We start from the raw sequence: 20717 nt of genomic DNA on the forward strand, positions 1-20717 counted from the left end.
AAATAAATAAATAAATAAGAAAAGAGATCTGAGAAATTCTTCATTTTACAGGTATAGAAATTAACTCCCTTAGGTGGTCAGATAGTCTTTCACGGATCTCCTAGTCTGAATCAAGCTTTTCATACACTAGCCACCACACCCTCCCCTCTGGTCTAATGGCCCCTGGTGCTCCAGGTCCTAAGTCCATCCTAATGCCAGACTTGCTTGCTTCAGACTCCATTACAGGTGTGAGGGCTCAACAGTGAACAATACTTCACCTTCCCACCCTTAGAATGGAGTCATCACGGAAAGGAAACAGAAGTGACTCCTCTCAAGTGTCAATTCTCAAAAGCACGAAGGAAAAAGCTGGTATCCTATAGCTTCTTTCACTAAAGAATAAGAAGCCAGATCGATACAATTTACAAGCAAAGGGTATTCCCAACCAGCAGGCCAGGATCCGAGGTCACAGGGGTTTTGCTGCTGCCACAGCCCCCTTCTGAGGTCTGACTTCACTGCCAGCACTCGTGCTGACCCTTCACTCACCCACCCCACCAAATGGGATCGCAAGGCCAGGCTGAAACAAAGAAACAGTGAATCCTCATCACACAGAGGGATGCCTGCCTAAAGCCCCTCCATCTACAAGGCCTGCGCCTGCGCCGAGATGCACCATGGCAGCACCGAACTGAATAGTGCCATAGCCTCCGCAGCAAATGGGTGCTCTTTCTGCATCTCTAGGAGGTGCACAGTCATCATCTGCATCTTTGTCCGAGCCCACTGTTCTTTCCGGTATTTTCTACTGCCTTCTTCTGCTCCAAGCAGATTCTCCCAGCCAAAGCTCCACCATGGCCCAGGAACTTCCCAGACTCTGTGACTCGGTGCTCTCAAACATGGAGTTAAGAAAGTCATACCTACCAATGACCTAGGAAGTTCACTCCTTCCTAGATGAGGAATAGAGTTAAAACAAAACCAAACCTAGGGGCACCTGGGTGGCTCAGTTGGTTAAGCGTCCGCCCTCGGCTCAGGTCATGATGCCAGGGTCCTGGGATCGAGCCCCGCATCGGGCTCCCTGCTCCTTGGGAGCCTGCTTCTCCCTCTGCCGCTCCCCCTGCTTGTGCGCTCTCTGTGTTAAATAAACAAAATCTTTAAAAAACAAAACAACACACACACACAACCAAACCTAGAAGAGGTTCACTTTACTTCAGCTGCAAAATTGGAGCCAAAGAGCTATTTATATATTTGGTCAAGTATTATCTATAATTTTTCTCAGGAGTAAAGTTACAAATAGCTGTCATCTACCGTGAAAAACACACCAATAAGGCAAGGCGAGGCCAAAAGCCAGCCAAGCGTAGAAGGAGAAAGGCAGAATGAGATTAAGAACTAGCCACAAATTATTTTACTTACTCATTCTATAAAAGCGGCATCCAAGGGCAAAAGGGATCAAAAGCAAGGACCTAGATAAACAGTTTTCTTCTGGAGTCCAAGAAAAGAAGAGTTTCTCATACGCACTAACATGCCGAGGTCTCAGATACAAGGTAGTTCAAGAGAACTGTTCCAGAATGCTGAAAACATTTCCCAACTGCTAACGCTATATTTCCTCATTGTTAATGGACCCCTTTCCAGTGCAAGTAGAACTAAGAATTTCTGAGGAACATGAAGAGATCCAGGAGTGGTATTTTAGTAAAGACAGGCCTCATTCTCCCCAGTTCCTTGTTCCCTTTAACATGAGAAAAGTCATGTGATGTTAATATGTAGTTACTATAATTTTTATAGCTAAATAAAACCCCGAATATAGAACCAAATTAAAGGACAAGTTCTTTTAGGCTGTTCTGAAACCCCCTATATTTGATTCGATGTTCAACCACATGCCAAGTGCACGCAGTTTGTGCAGCTGGTGCTGGCCCCCGGGAAGTAACTGTCCGCTGAGTTTTCTGCCCAGGAGCAAAGGTGCTAGGAAGCTTTCTGCTCTCTTTGAAATCTCACTGGTCCTAGCTGGAAAGGGAGGCAGGGGCTACAGGAAAGCCAGTGCAAAGCTACTTTTATACAGATCTAACACACCAACAGCCACGTGCAAAACACCTTGGGAGTAGGATACAGCTATTGCTTGGAAAAAGTTGGCATACCAATAAGATCTGTTAACAAAATATAATCCACTTTCACATCCAAAAGCTAACTTAGGAGCTGCTCCAGACACCATCTAATTAACTGAAGCAGATAGAAAAAAAATCCTCAGAAATTATCATTGTTTAAATACACTCTATTTTATTTTGTCTTAAAATAGTTTAACCTTTATGCTACAGACTTATTTCAAAAAACAGAAAATCTTATCTTGCACCAAAAAATATATATATAACACTCTGTTTTATTATTTTTTTTTCTCCAAAGACCATTAAATACTAAATGGAAACAAAAACTAAATAATGAATGTAAAGAAGAACTAAATTTTGTTTTAAAAACTAGAGTTGCACATTTTAAAACATTAACTCTAAGCAATGATTTGTCGTCACTGCATCAAGTCCACGCTCACACTCCAGTAACAGCAGACCTGTTAACCACCAAGTGCATTGGTTCCTAGCCATACAATGGCTAACATTTCATTTTCATGGTAAGAGGAGCAAAAGGCTTCATAGGACCTTTGTACTCTTTAAAAAACAAAACAACAAAAATATTTCCTAGTTATCCAGTGATTTTTCTTTTAAGATCACTACGCATTAAAATTTGTTAAAAGAATAAGATGTAGTGTTTTAAATAAAATGAAAAATACAACAGCATTGGACTAAAATACGTGATTATTTTAAACAAACAGTGCACAATCTGAGGAAGTTTGGTTAGGGCGCAATCATTTATATATATATACATGGAAGTCACATCATACACATACTGGAAAACAGAAATTACGGGCTCCTTGCATTTGAAAAAAAAGTTTAAACTAAAAGACAACATTGTGTCCCCAGCTCTTTCAAAAACCTTGTGACACAGTATAAAAAGCAGGCAACAAATTCATTTTTAAGTTAACTACGGTGCTAATCTGCTAAAAGTAACAGTGAACAACTGACTAACTTAGCAAATCAGAGGGTTCATATTCATAATTGAGAACAATAAAAGCAGAGTTTATGCAATGCTCAGTTGTAACGAATACTGGAGTCCATTCAGTCTGGCCCCTTCCATCAGAATGAAAAGACAGCTACTGGTGAGCAGCACGTACGTGTTCTAGGGCAGCAGCAAGGACGCAACAGCCAGTTCTTGCTCTGTGGTTTCAAACTGGAGGGCAGGAAGGGACTTAACTGAATTTGTGCCACAATCCAACCTGTGACCCAAGTGCACCACTTTAGCAGAGCTTTGAACAATGTTCTGTGAAGCATAAAGAAGTATTTATGCTACCAAATCCAACACTTTGGTTAACAACAATCCCTTTAAAAGAAATTTCAAATGTCACAGGAGTTGTTACCCACAGAATTTTATCAGTACAATACCTTGCCAGAAACCACACCCCCACTCTTCTGGATCTGGCAATGAAAGAAGAGTTGAAACAGAGTCTCTCTCTAGTTAGTAGGTGGAAAAATCCCAACCCTGCAGGGGAAAACAGTTGACTGTCTCTACCATCCCTTCCCCTCCCCCTTTTGCATATTAATTTCTAAATCCCTGTTCTGGTGCATCAAGTCAGGTAGTCAGGATGCTGGAATGGGGGCAGGTGCGGGAAAAGTGCGACCTGGTGTAAAAGCAAAAGGCCACAGAAGAGCTTGGTTATGACTCTGCTCTCTGCTCCCAATCCAGAGTGCACACAGCACACCAGAAGAACTCTCTCTAGAGGATGACTACTAGGGGCTAAAGAAAATATGTCATGGGAAATCACCTGCTGTGTGGAACTGGACAAAACACACTATTAACATAAGAATAGGTAATGCGAAAACATTCTTTAAAATGGGGCTCTGCCCTGATGCTGGGGAAAAAGTAAGCTGCAAAAACTTCAAGTCATATAATCCACTCTATTCTTTTCCCAATGATTTTCCTGGAAAACACAGACCAGAAATTGTACATTTCTGCTTTGTCTAGCATTTTAATTCAAGTCAAAAACAACGTGTAACAGTAAAATTCAATAAATTAATCCTAAAGTAAAATATGAAGGTCCAAGGATACACCAGTAGTGAATCTGCAGAAGGTCCTATTTCGCTCTGGCCTCTGGATCTTTGGTTTTTATCTAGAACTGTGGCCATGTGAGAGACTTGATATATGAGGTGCTAAAACTGGAGGTTCATGATCTTTTATAAGCCTGATCTATTAAAAGTAGATTGACAGGAAAATAAAAAGTTGATGAAGAACAGAGGCCAGATCAAATGAGAGGCTATCAGAGAAGATCAAAGAACACACACTTATATCCACTCCCATGGAAGAGGTACATGGAAGAACTAAAGCAGCAGGAAGAAGGGTAAAGGACTAAATGAGTCTTTACCAAAAAAAAAAAAGAAGAAGAAGAAGAAGAAGAAGAAGAAAAGGCCAGGCAGGTGGAGCCAGGCAGACTCTGACGCATGTGCACGCAGGGGTGTCCCCATTTGTCTTGGCAGCCCCGCTGCACCTACCCTGCACCGTGCCTTACGCAGGACAGGTACTTGGTACATGTGTGTCCACTGATTGACAATTGAAAATGGTAGTTCCATGCTCTTATGATAAGGAAGAGCCACCAAGGCATTTGGGGAGGGAAGCAAAGGGCTACAGCAATGTTATATGGCAAGTATGGAAACAAAAGAAAAGCAAACAAAAACCACGGGAAAACAAAAGATGAGGTCTTCTAAGCCAATAGTACTTCACTCCTCCCTGTGCACAGTACATAGTGTTCTAACTAGGTATTGCTTGTAAAAGAATTCACTAGTAACTACAACATGTTAGAGGAAAAAAGGTAGTAACTAATGCCACAAAACTCCAACACTGGCATTTCCTGAGTTCCCTGAAGCTCCTATCACCCTTTGCTTATTGAGAGACTATAAAACCTACAGTGTCATTTATGTGCTTTGCATCTGGTTTCTTATGGTGCATTTTGCTTTTTCCACTTTTAGATGGTAGAGGAGAAGAAGACCCAAATATAGCATCAAGTCTATTTCAGCTCAAGTGTTGAACAGTTGTTCCTCCTCTATGAAGAGACCAGCTATGAAAGAAGGCACTGTCTTCTCAGACTTGTAAGTGCCCACAGTCTAAGAGGTGAACGCAACTCTTCATATTCTACCTAAATAATAGGTATCTGTGTTCTCCCATTATTTGAACAAACCAGGAAAAAAAGTTGAGGGAGAGAGATTTTCCTACTGATCTCTCAATACTCTCCTCCCATGCCCAGAAAACCTCATGGTGGGTATCTATCTGAAATGCCTCTGCCCTAAAAGCAGACATTTTACAAAGAGTTATGAATTATTGCAACAAGGAGACCAACTAAGTCACCTTAGCAGTATTTATAAACACAAAGGGCCATATCAATTATTTGTATTGTGGGAAGTCAGCCAGGAGCAAAGTCAGGAAAGAAGGCAGAAGACTTAAGCTAAAAGAAAAGTAATACTTCTGTCTTCTGTTTTTAAGGACAGGTTTTCAAATGCACATGCCCTACTAGGTGCCAAGAAGGACCTGACTAAATGTGTGCAAATGCCCTAAGGTAGGAGTGCCAATGGGTGGGCTGACAGTGGTCAAGTCTAGATATTAATTTTATTACACAGAAAAATAAATACAAGATTCAAAAACTGAAATCCATTTCACCTGGTAATTAAAATACTATTCTAAAAGGAAGGCAGAGTTTCCTAAGATCAAAAGTCACCAAGTAAAATGAAGCTCTCTAATAAATTCATCATCCTCATATTTCTACTGAGGGAAAGAAGAAATTCTTTTCTCTGTGCTAAGTTATTTTCTTAAGTGACTTCTTTTAATTTAAAAAAAAAAAAAAAAAGGAGGGGAGGGGGGCAATTTTCCATGAGTTTCGATTATACAAATGCCACAAACAGCTTCTGAGGCTGAAGCTATGACAATGAACTTCCATGTCACAAAGAGGAGGAGGAGGAAGTGGAAGGGAACAGTGCAGAGGAAACACAGTGACCTTGTATTACAGTAGGTATTTACGTCTGCTATCCTCATCCAAGGTAAGATCAACAACTTCCGCGGGTGAAGCCCAAGTCTGCTGGGGAGTCACAGCGGTCCATGACTGTGTTTGCCGGGTGCTGACATACTGCGTGCCGGAACCGTGCTTCCACGACGAAACACTCTGAATCACACCTCCTCGAGGATGAACACACCTGCAATCGAGGTGAAGAGCAAAAGCATAAGCCTGGTTAATCCCACCACAGGGAAAACAGAAGGCAATATGGCTTCAGTAGCACCAACTGATACTTTTACAAAGATAAGCCTACTGTGTGAGTTCATGAAACTCACAACCAATATCCTTCCCATCCTCCTCCCTCTCTGTCTTCCTTCCCGCCTCTCTCAATTTAGCCTAAAAACGGACAAGAGTCTTGTCTCAGTCAGAAACTCCTGAGTTATGTCTAGATCTGTTACTGAAATGGACAGATAACATAATGTTTCTCTTAACACAATTAAACCTCTGGGGTCTTCAGGACAGGGCAGAATATAAATCCAGAGCAAAATTAAGATACCCAAACAATCTTAGTCTAACCAGATGAAACAGTAAGAAATATAGGTATAAGCTGTTCTCCTAAATAAGTTCTATGCCATCCTGGGAATAGTATCTTCCAAGAGAGTAACAGTAATACTCCTTTACAGATTGGATTTCTAGGAGTCTGTAAGTACTAGGTCATGCATAAAGGATCAATTTCCCTTACCCTGAAGGTCACAACAGAACACCTGGTTCATTCATCTGAACTGCTTATGTGTTTTATGTCTTAGTTCAGGGAAAGTAACAAGGCTGAAGTGCTCCATCTGTTAAGGTCCTCTAAAAGTGTTTTATCAGAGGGACAGAACTGCCTTGCTGATAAATCTCACCAAGAGTTCACTGGAAGAAAACGGTTTCTGCAACACTGACATAATGAATTCCACATTCCAATCAAATGCTAGAACTGTGAGCCTCCTGGATGAATCACTGAGGGACTCTGGATTCTGATGAGTGGAAGGCAGGCCGCTCAAGCTTTCGGTGCTACTTTGGTCCTCGCATCTAACTTACTGACCAGAGCCTGCGTAATATACGTGAAAGTGACAGCTGGTAGGATTCTAGTCACATAAACTACTACAGTGGGTCTTGAGCAGCTGCTCAAACAGGCTGGTACAACGAGTGGTGCTGGATCACTGGAGAATTCCAGCTCTGCCCACTGCTACCTGCACTACCAGATGCAAAAGAACATTAGGGTAACAATGGACAAGATTTAGTTGCAAAACTGATGAAGGACTCTTAAGACCCTGCAAAGAAGCCTTGCTCCTACAAAGGTAGCCTGAAAGTTACTCCCTTACCAAGAGAGGTGCCAAAAAACAGATCCCCTGGGGCCAAAGCAAGGGGCAGACTGTAGATTTGTTACCATACCAGAAGCCCATTATCTGTTCAGAATGAGCAAAGTAGCTATTAACCCAGAGGCTACTATGGTTTCAAAGATTAGCTAGTGAAAAGCACTAAAATATGAGACATAAAATCCAAAGACTAATCCAGATCTGTCCAATCCATTAAGTACACTCAGATGAAGTGATCTTGTAATCTCAGAAGAATGTCAGCCAAAGGAGTCCATGCAACATTTATAGAAATAGTTTTGATGACTGATGGCACTAGCATACTGAGTTTCTTAAGCAGCCTCACCTCATTTGACAATCCCAACAGACCTATGAGGTAGATGGAGAAGTTACTATCCATACTCAACCAAAAGGGAAACCGAGGATTCAGGTGGTTACATGATTTGCCCAGGGTCACACTGCTTGAAAGTGGTGGGCCAAAGAGCTGCAAGCCAGGTCTGATCTTGAGTCCACTGCTTTTCACATCAGCTTGTCGCTTTACAATGTGTGTATTAAATTAGATAAGGCAAAACATAGTGAGTGCAAAGCAGAGTGCAAAAATAGGCCCAGATTAACAATTTAAAAATATAAAGTTCTTCAACAATTCGAAAGCTCACCTGTACAAGTACAAGAGGCTAGAACTTAGTAGAATTCAGAGAATGAATGGCTACAGAGAGAATCAATGCAATCTTTGGCAGAATTCCTAGAAATATCTCCAAAATAAAAGAGGTATTTAGGGGGCACCTGGGTGGCTCAGTCAATTAAGCGGCTGCCTTCGGCTCAGGTCATGATCCCAGGGTCCTGGGATCAAGCCCCGCATCGGGCTCCCTGCTCCCTCTGCCTGCCTCTCTGCCTACTTGTTCTATCTCTGTGTCAAATAAATAAATAAAATCTTCAAAAAAAAAAAAAAAAGAGGTATTTAGTCCCAACTGTTACTCTGCACTGCTCCCTAAGTAATCATACAAGGGAGTGGCTTTAAAAAGGATCTGATCCAGGGGCTCCTGGGTGGCTCAGCTGGTTAAGCGTCTTGACTCTTGACTTCAGCTCAGGTCATGATCTCAAGGTTGTGAGACTGAGCCCAGTATCGGGCTCCCAGATCACAGTGGAGTCTGCTTGAGAGTTTCTCTCTCCCTCTGCCCTCCCCACCCCACGCTCACTCTCACTCTTGCTCTCTTGAGTGCACTCTCTCTCTAAAATAAATAAATAAATCTTTAAAAAATAAAATAAAAGGGATCGGATCATTTTACGGAAGAGAAAACCAAGGCCAAAAGACAACTGTCCAGGGTCTTAAGCAAGTTAAGCACAGGACCCCAAAAAATGTCTCCATCAGGGAGTTTATTTTCCACTAAGTAACTATGCCTTCCTCAGACTGCACCTGAAGCACTATACTATGTCTGATTGTAAGGAGCACTGCCTGGCCCCTGGGAATCATTCGATAAACAGCAAAGCGGATTCTAGAATATACTCAGAGTAGGAGAGTGAGAGGTGTAGAGACAGTATATACCACTGAGGACTGGTAGACACAGAAAGGAGAATAAGGAGATGAGGCACTTCAACTATCTGAATTAGATCACTTCTGTAGTTATGTTACAAATGAATCCAGTTACTAGAAACCAACTTGGACTACTTTAAGCAAAAAAGAGAATTTGCTGAAAAGACACTTGAGCACCTCAAAGAACCTAAGGATGATGGAATAACTAGGTCTCATTCATTTGATTCAAGCGTCAACCCTCTCAGTCTGTTTCTCTCATTTCAAAATTTTAGATTCTCTGGATTATGTGATGATCCCATCTTCAGTCAAAAGCTTTCTCAGCTCCTATTTAACTGCAACTGGAAGGTCAAATCCCAAAGAAGAGAGAATCACCATGGAAGAAGGTGGCTACTCCACCTTGTACAGAGATCTCAAGAGCAAACTAACAACCACGAATCAAGTTTATGGAGGGAAGTTTTAGATGATCATTACTACACAACAATTGCAGCTAATGGAATACACTGCCTTTTAAATGTTCAAGCAAGTGCTAGGGTATCTGTCAGGAATATTAAAGAGTATTCTAAGATGACTTCTAAGGTTAGTACTGACTTTAAGATTTTGAATACAGGCAAAACTCTCCTTTTAGAAGTGAGGCTGGTAGCACAGGGGGCACAATGGTGGGAAGGTTGTAAATGGAAGATGGCACAGGAGGGATTTCTGTTTCTTGATTGGAGCACTAGTTACCTGAGTGTGGGCAGTTTGCAAAAAGTAAAATGTACACTTACAACTTTTCTGTGTGTGTTATAAGCCAATAAAACATTCAAGAAATTTTTTGTGATTTAATGACCTCAACCTCCTTGAATAAAATGGTAGCTAAGACATAGATGAGGCCAGAACAAGGCTTTTACCACATTTCCTTTTTAAGTACAGGGCAAAAAGACTTAAGCTGGTAAACAAAAGAATGCTGGAGAACCATTTCAACTATTTTATAAGATGGTGTACATTATAGATCAACTTATACCAGATAGGGAGGGAAGAAAAAATTTCAGGAGGAAAAGGGACCAGAACAATTGTTATCTGCCCTATAGAGATGCCCTATAAAGAAGGATATGAGAGGCTCAAATTTCTGGTAAGGCTACGAACATAAAATACAGTTTCATGGATTATCACAAAACCCTTTTCTGTATGATGAAAGATCTGGCATGGGAACATACTCAGCTGTTTTTTAATTGATCCAATCCAATTCTAGTGCAGATACAGGCTGTGCTTTTATAAAGCCATTTATCTGTGTATGATGGGCAATAGGCATAAAATATAACCTAGAGTCATATTTTGAGTCCTGTACCCAAGAAAATGCTTAGGACTCACTTTCCCCCCAAAAAACCTACTTTATAAATAATAAGTTTTGAAAGAATAATTTCCTGCTCTTCATATACTGAAACCAATAAAGGAGAGACTTCACAGTGGAAAAGAAAAAATACAGAAAGAGGGCAGGCTCTGATGATCAGCTTTTGATACAGTTAACTTACTATCCTAAGAAAACAACATTAAACATTAATCATTTTTGCTCTCATTTACAGAGCATGAACGTGACCTCTTAGATAACATTCCTACTTATTTTTCCTAACTGAAGATGAAACGAATCCTTGGCTTCAGGGAAATGCCTGTCTGTCTCCCTTGCTTTTTTGAAGACTGATGTTTGCAATTGGTTCTAGGAAGCAATCAGTCTTAAATGCAAAAGGATTCTAGCATCAGTTCTTCTGTGGAGGGATGAACCAACATTAAGACAAATGAATACAGGATCAAAGACTACGGTGAAATGAGGTAAGGATCTGATTATTCCCAAAAGCTTCACAGGACAGGTACCAAAGAAACTGTTCCAACAGTTCCATAACAGAAAGGCCTGTTCTGTATGCATTCATCTTCCTAGGGCAATTACCAATGAGGCTAGTAGAAGAAAAGGAAAAAGGACCAAGGACAAAGAAAAATATTGGCAGAGGGCCATAAATTAAAACTTCTGCAAAATTAAATGGGCACAGAGGAACTAGAGGTGCTGGAAAAGTCTCTATCTCATTGGCGAAGAACATCTTGTGAAAATGGACTGTCCCAAAATTAACATCTAGAAATGATAACATTTAGGTAACGTCCGGAGTTAATCACAGCAATACAAGACAGCCATAAAAGATGCATTCAAACCATTAGTTCAGAAGGCATGCTTTCTAGTCTATGACTAGATGAAACACAGAAACTAAGAGAACATATCAAAATCTAAATTTAAAAAGCAGGGAAAGATATTAACGTGCAGGAAAAGAAAAACTGTTAAAAAAAAAAGACACAACATAACTAGAACTACTGAGTCAATGTGAAACAAAATGCTTCCAATATGGAAAAATCGCAACGCAATTCAAGTCAGAGCAATCACAATCCCAAAGAGAACAACTCAAGAACCAAGTCTGAGTTTTTAAAAAACTCTCAGAAAGCCCACAGCAAGGTAGAATATCAAAAGAAAAAATAAGAACAGGACAACTAAATCCACACAAAACATCTATGCATGCACATCAAATTAGAAAAGATGTGGATCAAAACCTAAAACCTTTTTCCAAGCGATAACCCTGCCAGAAGCCCATCAATACTTCATAACTGCAACCCTAGACCTGTAAAAGAAATAAATTCCAGATGAGATACAGGCAGCCAAAGTGGTCACTCCGAAGCAACCAACAAGAAAGCTTCTCCCCCCACCTGCTTCTCAGATTTTTAATCTCAAATGTTTGAAAGATTGTCAGGCTTCCTCTAAAGAAAGTACTGGAAAAATGTTCAGAAAGACACAGAAGAGCCAGTGAGACTCTATTCAGTCCTAGGCCCAAAAAGCAAAATAAAAGATCCCCTCAGAATGACACAGGAGTCCGTTCAAAGTACTCAAAACTTGCCAACTGTACATTCTATCATATGGGCAGTATTCACCATCTCTGAGATTTCATAATCAATTTGTCACCTCTAAGATAGCATTTCCACAGGATTCAAACCAAAGGATCAGAATAAAACATATCTCGATTCAGAGCCTGTAAGGAAAAAGTCCTTGAAAGTAACATTACCTCATATTGTTTACAACGTAGCCAGCCACTTGACTTAGTTTAAGAGTGGAACATCAACAGGTCTACAGAGTAACATGACAATCTGGATAAAAGACCTATTAAGTAATAGTACTAGAGAAAGAGAAAGAGAGAGAGAGAGAGAGTGTGTGTGTGTGTGTGGTGGGTAAGAACTTAGAATTTAAATTTCCAAGTTTTAACAGAAATATAATGATAATTTTAACTCCAGATACCAAAATACTGGTAGAAAAAAAGAAGCTAAAGAGTTTATGATGGAAGAAAAGTTGAACAAAGAAGCCAAGAAGAAAGGTGGCTCACTCTGTAACACTTCTAGGCACAAGTAAACAGTAAAGAAGGGAGATCTGATAGAAGTTAACAGAGAACTGGACCAAGTAATATGTCTCAGAGACAAAGAGATCAAGTAAGCAACATAGGTTATTACTTACTCTTTGCTACTTCAGTAGGAACACATGACTAATAGTGAATTAAAACATGAAACGTAACTCAAGAGGAAGTTGGTGAATGGATAATGTGCTCCTGGCAAAATTGAAGATAATTTACCTCTATCAATTTGTTAATAGGCAAGATAAGGTTTATAGTAGGGATTAAAGGATAATCATGTCTTCTATATTGTAAGGAACAACGGTGAAATAAATAATGGCAAACACATGCTAAAGTAAAGGAAAAAATCAGAAGCTCTATCCTCTCATCTGAGGGATAAGTCGGCATGTTTAACTCTGGTAACATCTGAGAACGGGCCACTTTTGGGGAGAAGACATATTAAAACAATGACTTAACTCTACATCCTTAAAGTCCCAACAGGTACAACCTGAAAAATGCTCTCAGAAACTACGATCAGTTCTCATTAAGACAAACGTAGCCTCAATTTACACACATGTGTATTTTGCCTGCACTCTCCACTCCTAAGTTCACCTTTTATATACATGACAGAAGAAATGCTGGTGAATGTTTTATTACCTTTCTAACCAAAGAATAAAATCAGATCTAAGAGCCAGGCAATGTAGATATTGTGTCATATGCCTACTTGGGGCAATCAGGAAATCACAACTTAACTCTTGTGGCCCAGGAGAAAAGTTGTTTGCTAATGTAGAATACAAATTTTCCCAAGTCTACATTTTTGTTCTCTAGTGTGTGTGTGAAATGTTCCTCAGGAGCACCTCTGAGAAGGCTATAACTGATTCTTAGGAACATTATCTTAAAGTGAGAGTCAGTACATTTTTTCTACAAAGGGGCAGAGGTAAGTATCTTGGGCTCTGAGGGCTATGAGGCATCTGCTGAAACTTCTCAACACTGTCACTGGAGCGCAACAGCCACAGACAACATGTAGATGAACAATACGGCTCCGTTCCCATAAAATTTTATTTATGGATAAATGCAATTTATTTGAATTTCTTTTCATATAATTTTCACATGTCACAAAACCTTCTTCTTCTTTTGATCTCCCCTCCCCCTACCCTTAACCATTTAAAAATGTAAACCAGTCTGAGCTTAAGGTCCATACAAAAACAGGCAGCAGACCAGATTTGACCTGTGGGCTACAGTTTGCTCACCCCTAAACTTAAAGAATGACAAATTTCAAAAATTTTCAAATACTACACAAAGTTGACATCTTGTGGCTTTTTTTTAATCCTAAAAAAAGAGTACTGCCTGAGTCACATGAACATCACTAGAAATCTACTACGTTAGGAACAGACCGAAGTAACTCGCAAGTTTTAATGAAAGACAAGGAGAGAAACAAGCAATAGAGGTATGATGTCCAATGTATATTTCCCAATTGTTTGCTCCCAATGTATTTCCAGATAAAGTGAAAGGCAAGAAAATATGAATGACAGGGGGAAAAGTAGGGTGATACTTAAGCCATAAGAGAAAAATCTATCAAGCTATCTAGACATTTGCTAAAAATAAAAGAGGAAAACATCAGTTCTATTTCACATACATGTATGGTTGAAAAGTTTTTGATAGGAGACAATATGCAACACATTCTGAAGCTCATATCATGTCTAATCAAAAAGCATTTTTTTAAGCCAAAGGAAGATGAGAGATAGCTCCCACCATTCATGCCAGCCATGCCATGAGGACTACCATTTTCTTCTCACTTGGCTTCCGGTTAAAATCAAATTCACATTTAAAATATCAGAACGCTCCACTTAATATCCTACCTTGCATGTTCCTGAACTCCCACAATCTCCACTTCACTATCTGAAGAGGCAATATTAATTTCTTCATTGAGAGGTGCATTGCCACCTGATGTCTTGTCACTTGCTAGGAATCCTGGATCCAAATGACCTGAGAGAGAAGGGGGAAAAAATAAGCTCTACACTTTGACTTCTTATAAGCAGCACGAACAACTCATTGACAGATTTCCCATCAAGGTTTAATCACAGAAACAGGACTGCTGTACGAGAGCTCACCAGAGTGAAACTTTGTCAAGTCTCTGGCTCTCTATTCCTTAGGAAGAAAAGAAAAAAAAAAACAAAAAACACATTGAGTACTTTAGTAAATAGGTATATATAAACTGTGATAATACTCTATTATATTTTATTCCACAATGCTTTTTGCATTCAACTCCTGTCTGCTTTTAAATGACCTGTATAACAGGTCTGTCACCACCTAGAGGGCAACGGGGTTCTCTACTGCTTACCGGTGAATTTTAATAGAACAAAATTCTAAACCAGAAATGTTCAAAGGCATAAACGGAATAAATAACAGAAATACTCATTAATAACATATTTATACTGGAATGCTTTATGAAGGATTTAACAATTTTCTTTAAATTTTAAACAATTTTAACAGTCTTTCTCAAAAGGAATGGAGAGCTGACAAAATCTAAACCACATCTAAAAGAAAAGGCTAGAGGCAGATCATAGTTTTTGTTCTGAGCAACTGAAATATAACCTGTACGTTGCTGATAGTTCTTATTAGACAGAAGGAAACCACATACTCTTGGAAAAGCATAACAATTTGTGGCACTGGGGCATGTAAGAACTTTTTCACAAGGGGCTTCACAAAGCATCTATTACATGGTGCAGTAAAACACATTCTCCAACGCACCGAAAACATGAGCTTCATAGAACTCTCTCTCAGTAAAGGCTAAGAGCAAGCAGCAAAGTACACAGCAATATAAACAATTCTAACAAGAGTTAAAATAATTCAGTCTATGTACCCAGCTCTTAAGTGTTCTGGCCTTTAGGAAATTTAGAATATCTAGGAGTTATGAAATAAACCGAGTTGCAACAGGTACAAATTTTCAATTACTCTTTAAAAGGTATTTTTATTTAAATATATTGTCATCTAACACAATATTATGTCTCTGTATCAAAAAAAAAAAAAATCCTTGGAGCGCCTGGGTGGCTCAGTCGTTAAGCGTCTGCCTTCGGCTCAGGTCATGATCCCAGGGTCCTGGGATCCAGCCCGGCATCGGGCTCCCTGCTCTGCGGGAAGCCTGCTTCTCCCTCTCCCACTCCCCCTGCTTGTGCTCCCTCTCTCGCTGAGTCTCTCTCTGTCAAATAAATAAATAAAATAAATAAATAAATAATAAAATCCCTGGTGACACCTCATATAAACTAGACCACGATCAGTAAGATTTTACACACATGACTCTCACTTCCCCCTCCCTCACCCCTTCATATCACTCATTCCAATGCCTCAAGGTCACTGAGAAACCTTGTACTTTCATACTCCTGAGAACTTTTAGTATAACCCTTTTGGAAAGTTATAGACAGTCCCAAAGCAAAAGCCTTCTAATTTTTAAACCCTCTGACCCTGTAGTCCCATCTCTGGGAATCTAGCCTAAGGGAAAAAACTTTAAATAAGCAAAATGCAATGATGTCCAAAGACAGTGACTACTGTCTACGTTAGAAACTTGGGGAAGTGGGGGCGCCTGGGTGGCTCAGTTGGTTGGGCAACTGCCTTCAGCTCGGGTCATGATGCCGGGGTCCTGGGATCAAGTCCCACATCGGTCTCCACCTGCTCTGCGGGGATCCTGCTTCTCCCTCTCCCTCTGCTGCTCTTCCTGCTTGTGCAGTCTCTCTCCGTCAAATAAATAAAATCTTAAAAAAAAAAAAAAACAACTTGGGGAAGTGTATGCATAACACAGAAAGTGTCACATATAACACTATAAAAGTATTTTGGTGCTGGGTGAAAGCTGGTAAAAAGCAATCAAGTTTGAATATAACTGTGGGTCTTTTTTTTTTTTTTTTAACAATTCTTTAATATTATCTTTTTTTATTCGGTTGACTATAATGCATATGAGAAAACAGAAGACCACAAAGCTTAAAATGGCTCCCAGATACAACTGGTGATTGAGATTATATTACAGTCTGCAAGGGCTTAACTTTCTGTATTAAAGAACAGCAGAAATAGGATTCTAAATACTGGCAATGGGGAAATAACTGAATCCTATGAGCATATGAAAGGCGGCATTCACCAGACAAAACCCAGTTTTGTTAAATCTGGGGTAGTTGCTTAAATGGAGAGTACGTATGGTTAAGTCTTGATTTGGTAAACTCAGATTCTTGCTCTGACCCCAATACCTTGCTTGTGGCCAAGTGTTTTGTCCAATGTCCAGTTCAATGTTGAAGTTACAACTATTATCACACGCACTGTTCCTACTGCACTGCTAGGAAGGAATATAAATAGTCTTTTTTCAAGCCTTCAGCTTGTCCATATTCAATCTTTTGAGCAGCCCTGCTTTGTACAACTCTAACAATGTACCTCATCTATTTGTTCCTACAATAAATACTTGTTTATGACAGGCTATGCACTAGGTGCTAGGAATATTACGGAGAACAAAGACAGGAGGTATATAGTGTCTACCCTCAACTAGCTCACGATATACTCTGGGATTATAAAAAGCAGTCCATTATACTATGGCTTGAAAATTGCTCTGTTAGAGAAGCAAGGAGTACGTTTAAAGACACAGAAAAGGGAAATTTCCCAGACTTGGGAATAATTGAGGACACAGAGCTCTTAGGGAAGAGTAGGCACAGGTGAGGGAAAGTAGCAATAAGGAACACTGTGTTGCCCTTTAGGGTATAAAAATTCAGCAAAATGTGGGGTAATGTAGTAAAAACAGTAATGGGAAATGAGGCTAGGAAAGTCAGCAGGGCTCAGAGGGCAAGGTGTCTGGACTTGACCTTGAGAAGTTGGAAACCACTGAAGAATTTAAGCAATGACATGATCTGGTTTTCCATTTTCAAAAATTTCCTTTTGGAGTGTACAAATGGAACTAATATCAGGGCAGGGAATATGAAAGGCAAGAAAACCAGTTAGACTGCTATAGTTTCCTGGGTGAGAAATTACGGCCAAACTAGTAAAGAAACAAAATGGGGGGATACTATCTGTGTACGTGTATATACAGAGGGTTAGCAATGCTGGGAATCAGGCAAATCAACAAACAAACTTAGTAAAAAATAATGGCTAGGTTTCTGCTTTAGGTAACTGGACAGAGTTACAGTGCCCTTCAGTGCACCAATGAACAGATGAGGGTGGTTGCTCAGGACATGATGATGGCGTGCCTTTAAGATGTCCAACAGGCAGCTGGAGGTACTATTCTAAAGCTCAGGTCAGAGGTCTAGAGAGGAAATAGAGTCCTCGGCAGTAGGTGGGAAGGTAAAGGGCAGCAGAGGAGTGAAGGAGGCCTAGAAGAGAACCCTGACAAACACCAATAATTAAGGATGGGCAGATGAAGGGGAGCTCACCAAGTTAAGTAAGAGGTAGGAAGAAAACCTTAAAATACGAAGCCAGGACACCATGGAATGAGCATTTCTAGGAAGAAGTGCTTATCAGTGCCCAATAGAGAGGTCCAATGAGAAGAGGGACTAGGTAGAGTCCACTAGAATCAGCAATAAGATGACCATACATGTACCTTGGCAAGAAGAGCCTCAGAGGAGTGATAGGGCTAAACCCAATGTAGCAAAGCAAGGTGAAGAATAACGGAAAGGAAGAATATACACATTTTAAATAGTTTGGCTATGAAGAAAAAGGCAATAGGATAGTACTGAGAAAGGAAAATGAGTCTGAGGGAGAGGTATGTGTGTGTATGAAGAACTTTAAAAGATGGGAGAGACCCGGCCATATGTGGAAAAAAGGCAGAGCAGAAACAAGCGTGATGGCAGAAGGCTGAGGCAACGTTCATCTGTGAAGAATGCGGCAAGGCCATGTGCAGAGCACAGGTGTGGGTGGGTAGCAGGATGAGGGTTCAGAAAAGTGAAGCAACCACTATGAAGACAGAACTGCCTAAGGAAAGACAGGATCTGCTGCGCAGCACTGAGAGCCAGGGTGACGCTGCACATTAGGAAGCTAACTCAACCCACGATTCTGCCGTTATTTGATTTTCTCCAGCTATGCTAAGCAGAGTGATACAGGTTCCAAGTGTGCGTCCAGGGATCAGACTATGCCAGCTAGGTGACAGGAAAGCCCACTCTACAGGGAGCTGGGGCTATGGCACAGGAGAGCTGGGCTTAAACATGCTGGAGCAGGGAAGAAGTGACGCTAGCAGGGGGCTGGCAAAGGGCCGCGTGATGGGTCAGTGAGGCGGAAGAACAGTATAAGGGAAGTTAACAGCATGAGAGTATACCAGAGCCCCCGTGGAAAAGGAGAAAGCAAGAGGAAGAGGCAGGAAGAAAACCAGTGATTATGAGAAGTAAAACATTGTAATTCTATCTTCTTGGCCACCCACAAACACAAGCCTCTGGGACCCATAAGCCCTCTGGGACTGCTCTCCTGTCTCATCCTCCACTCCACTGTTATTCTCCTTTGCTCCAGCCACCCACACTTACCTTCCTACAACTTTTCCACTGCCCTCTGGAATGCCAGATCCATGGAAAACTGCACTGAACTTTTCACCTCCCTGTGGAAATCTGACTCTCCTGAAAATGCCACCAACCCTGTAGTCCTTGGAAGCTGCTCCTACGCCACAGTTGGGGGACCAGAATCACTTACGAATACTGCCCTCCATCCTCATACAACACCAGCAGCCCCCACCTTCCAGAGCACTTCCAAATACTAACTACAGGACAGTTTCACCCCTCCATGGAACATTACTGGCATTGGGGTTAGTTTCTCTCTCTTTCCACTTTAAGTTCCTGCTACCATGATTACTTATGACTATATGAGTGCTTGTTATTTATGTGGACAACCACCCCCAAATTCTCCATGCCTACTCTCTAAGGAGCCAAGGCTCAAGAGGCACTTAACACTCCCTGTGGTTAGACTCATAGCAAGGGGCTCAGCCCTTACCATCCTAAAAATAAACAAGATAACTGAATTAAACCAAACTAAAAAGGCAGATTGTAGGAATCATGGTTGCTATAACTAAACTACTCCTCCTTGATTACTCAAATCTTTTCAACAGTAATTAAGAAAACATGACAAGAATATGACACAATTAGTTCTTAGTATCTCTGTGCCCAGTTCTATCTCCACAGTTCTAATTTTTTTTAATTATTTTTTTTATCTGAGGGTAGCCTGCAGTTCTTATTTATAATTCCAACTTATGAAATGTTCTGGGGGCGCCTGGGTGGCTCAGTCGTTAGGCGTCTGCCTTCGGCTCGGGTCATGATCCCAGGGTCCCGGGATCGAGCCCCGCATCGGGCTCCCTGCTCTGCGGGAAGCCTGCTTCTCCCTCTCCCACTCCCCCTGCTTGTGTTCCCTCTCTCTCTCTCTGTCAAATAAATAAATAAATAAAATCTTCAAAAAAAAAAAAAAAAAAAAGAAATGTTCTGTCTCAGTCACCAATATTTCTGAATAATCAATCTTTACTGATTAGGCCCTCATCCTGACCCTATCACCTATAAAGCCTCACTTCAGATCTGGAAATATCTCTTTGCCTTCCTTTGTTTAAAGAAAGGGGAAGAACAAAAAAATAATAAAATAAAGGGGAAGAAATGAAAAATTACTATGCTTTTACTCACAATTCTACTATAGTATCTTAAGAAAAGGTAACTACCGTCAATATTTAAGATTCTTCTAACTTTATTCATCATTATGGATCCAGAAACTAGTACTTTACATACCACCTTCACATTATTACATCAATTCAAACCATTTTGTTAGCATGATTTGGGCCATAAAAATTGTAATCCCACCCTGCTGGCATTTACGGAACTTGTGTGATATTCTAAAACTGATCACTTAAAATCAGGGTCAGCTCCTGTGGCCAGTATTTTTACTCTTTAGTCTAAAAATCAGTATAAAATGAAATAAGGGACGCTGAGGTTAAGTGATGGGGGCTAAATACAAATTTCCTGGTGAATGTTAACTCTAGACTAATGATTGTGAGAGTTTTGCCACATTTCTTGTCAGAGCCATTAGATAAAATGTGCCACTCAGATAACAAGTCAGCTGTGACCCCACCAAGTTTATGGGACACCATGCTCTACAAGAGACACCAAGGCTTTCTCCAAGAGCCAGGAATATACCCCCTCTTCGGTCTATTTCAGAGCCAGGGCAATTAGTCCTTTTCTCTCAACGTAACCCTCTTCAGTATGTCATACATTCCTTTGGGAGCTCCTGTGCACAGCTTCACATTCTCTGGCCTTTGGGCCATCCTCCACTGTCAACCCTCCAACCTATGACCTCACAGGAATCCAGTGACAGAGCAATGGCTAAAACATACACAAAACGGAGCCTCAAAGATGCTCTGGGGTTCTCGAATACGGTCAGTGGCAATAATCTTTCCTGTTGCAGGACAAGAATAA

General features: G+C 40.6%; 1 protein-coding gene across 4 annotated transcripts in view; it reads right to left on the minus strand.

The window, feature by feature from the left end:
* Positions 1-2218: 2218 nt before the first annotated feature.
* The window catches only part of ARK2N (arkadia (RNF111) N-terminal like PKA signaling regulator 2N), an 83252-nt gene continuing 64753 nt past the window's right edge, over positions 2219-20717 (minus strand). For all 4 annotated transcript variants that reach the window (XM_081801320.1, XM_081801318.1, XM_081801319.1 and 1 more), the window contains 2 exons: positions 14178-14304; positions 2219-6242 (listed from right to left, as the gene is read on the minus strand). In XM_081801320.1, coding sequence (XP_081657446.1) covers positions 6053-6242; positions 14178-14304 — 317 coding nt within the window. In that variant the 3' untranslated portion in view covers positions 2219-6052. The remainder of the gene's footprint in view (positions 6243-14177; positions 14305-20717) is intronic.

The sequence above is a fragment of the Leptonychotes weddellii genome, chromosome 13, assembly GCF_054177405.1.
Source record: "Leptonychotes weddellii isolate Sample4059 chromosome 13, ASM5417740v2, whole genome shotgun sequence".
Taxonomy (NCBI): domain Eukaryota; kingdom Metazoa; phylum Chordata; class Mammalia; order Carnivora; family Phocidae; genus Leptonychotes; species Leptonychotes weddellii.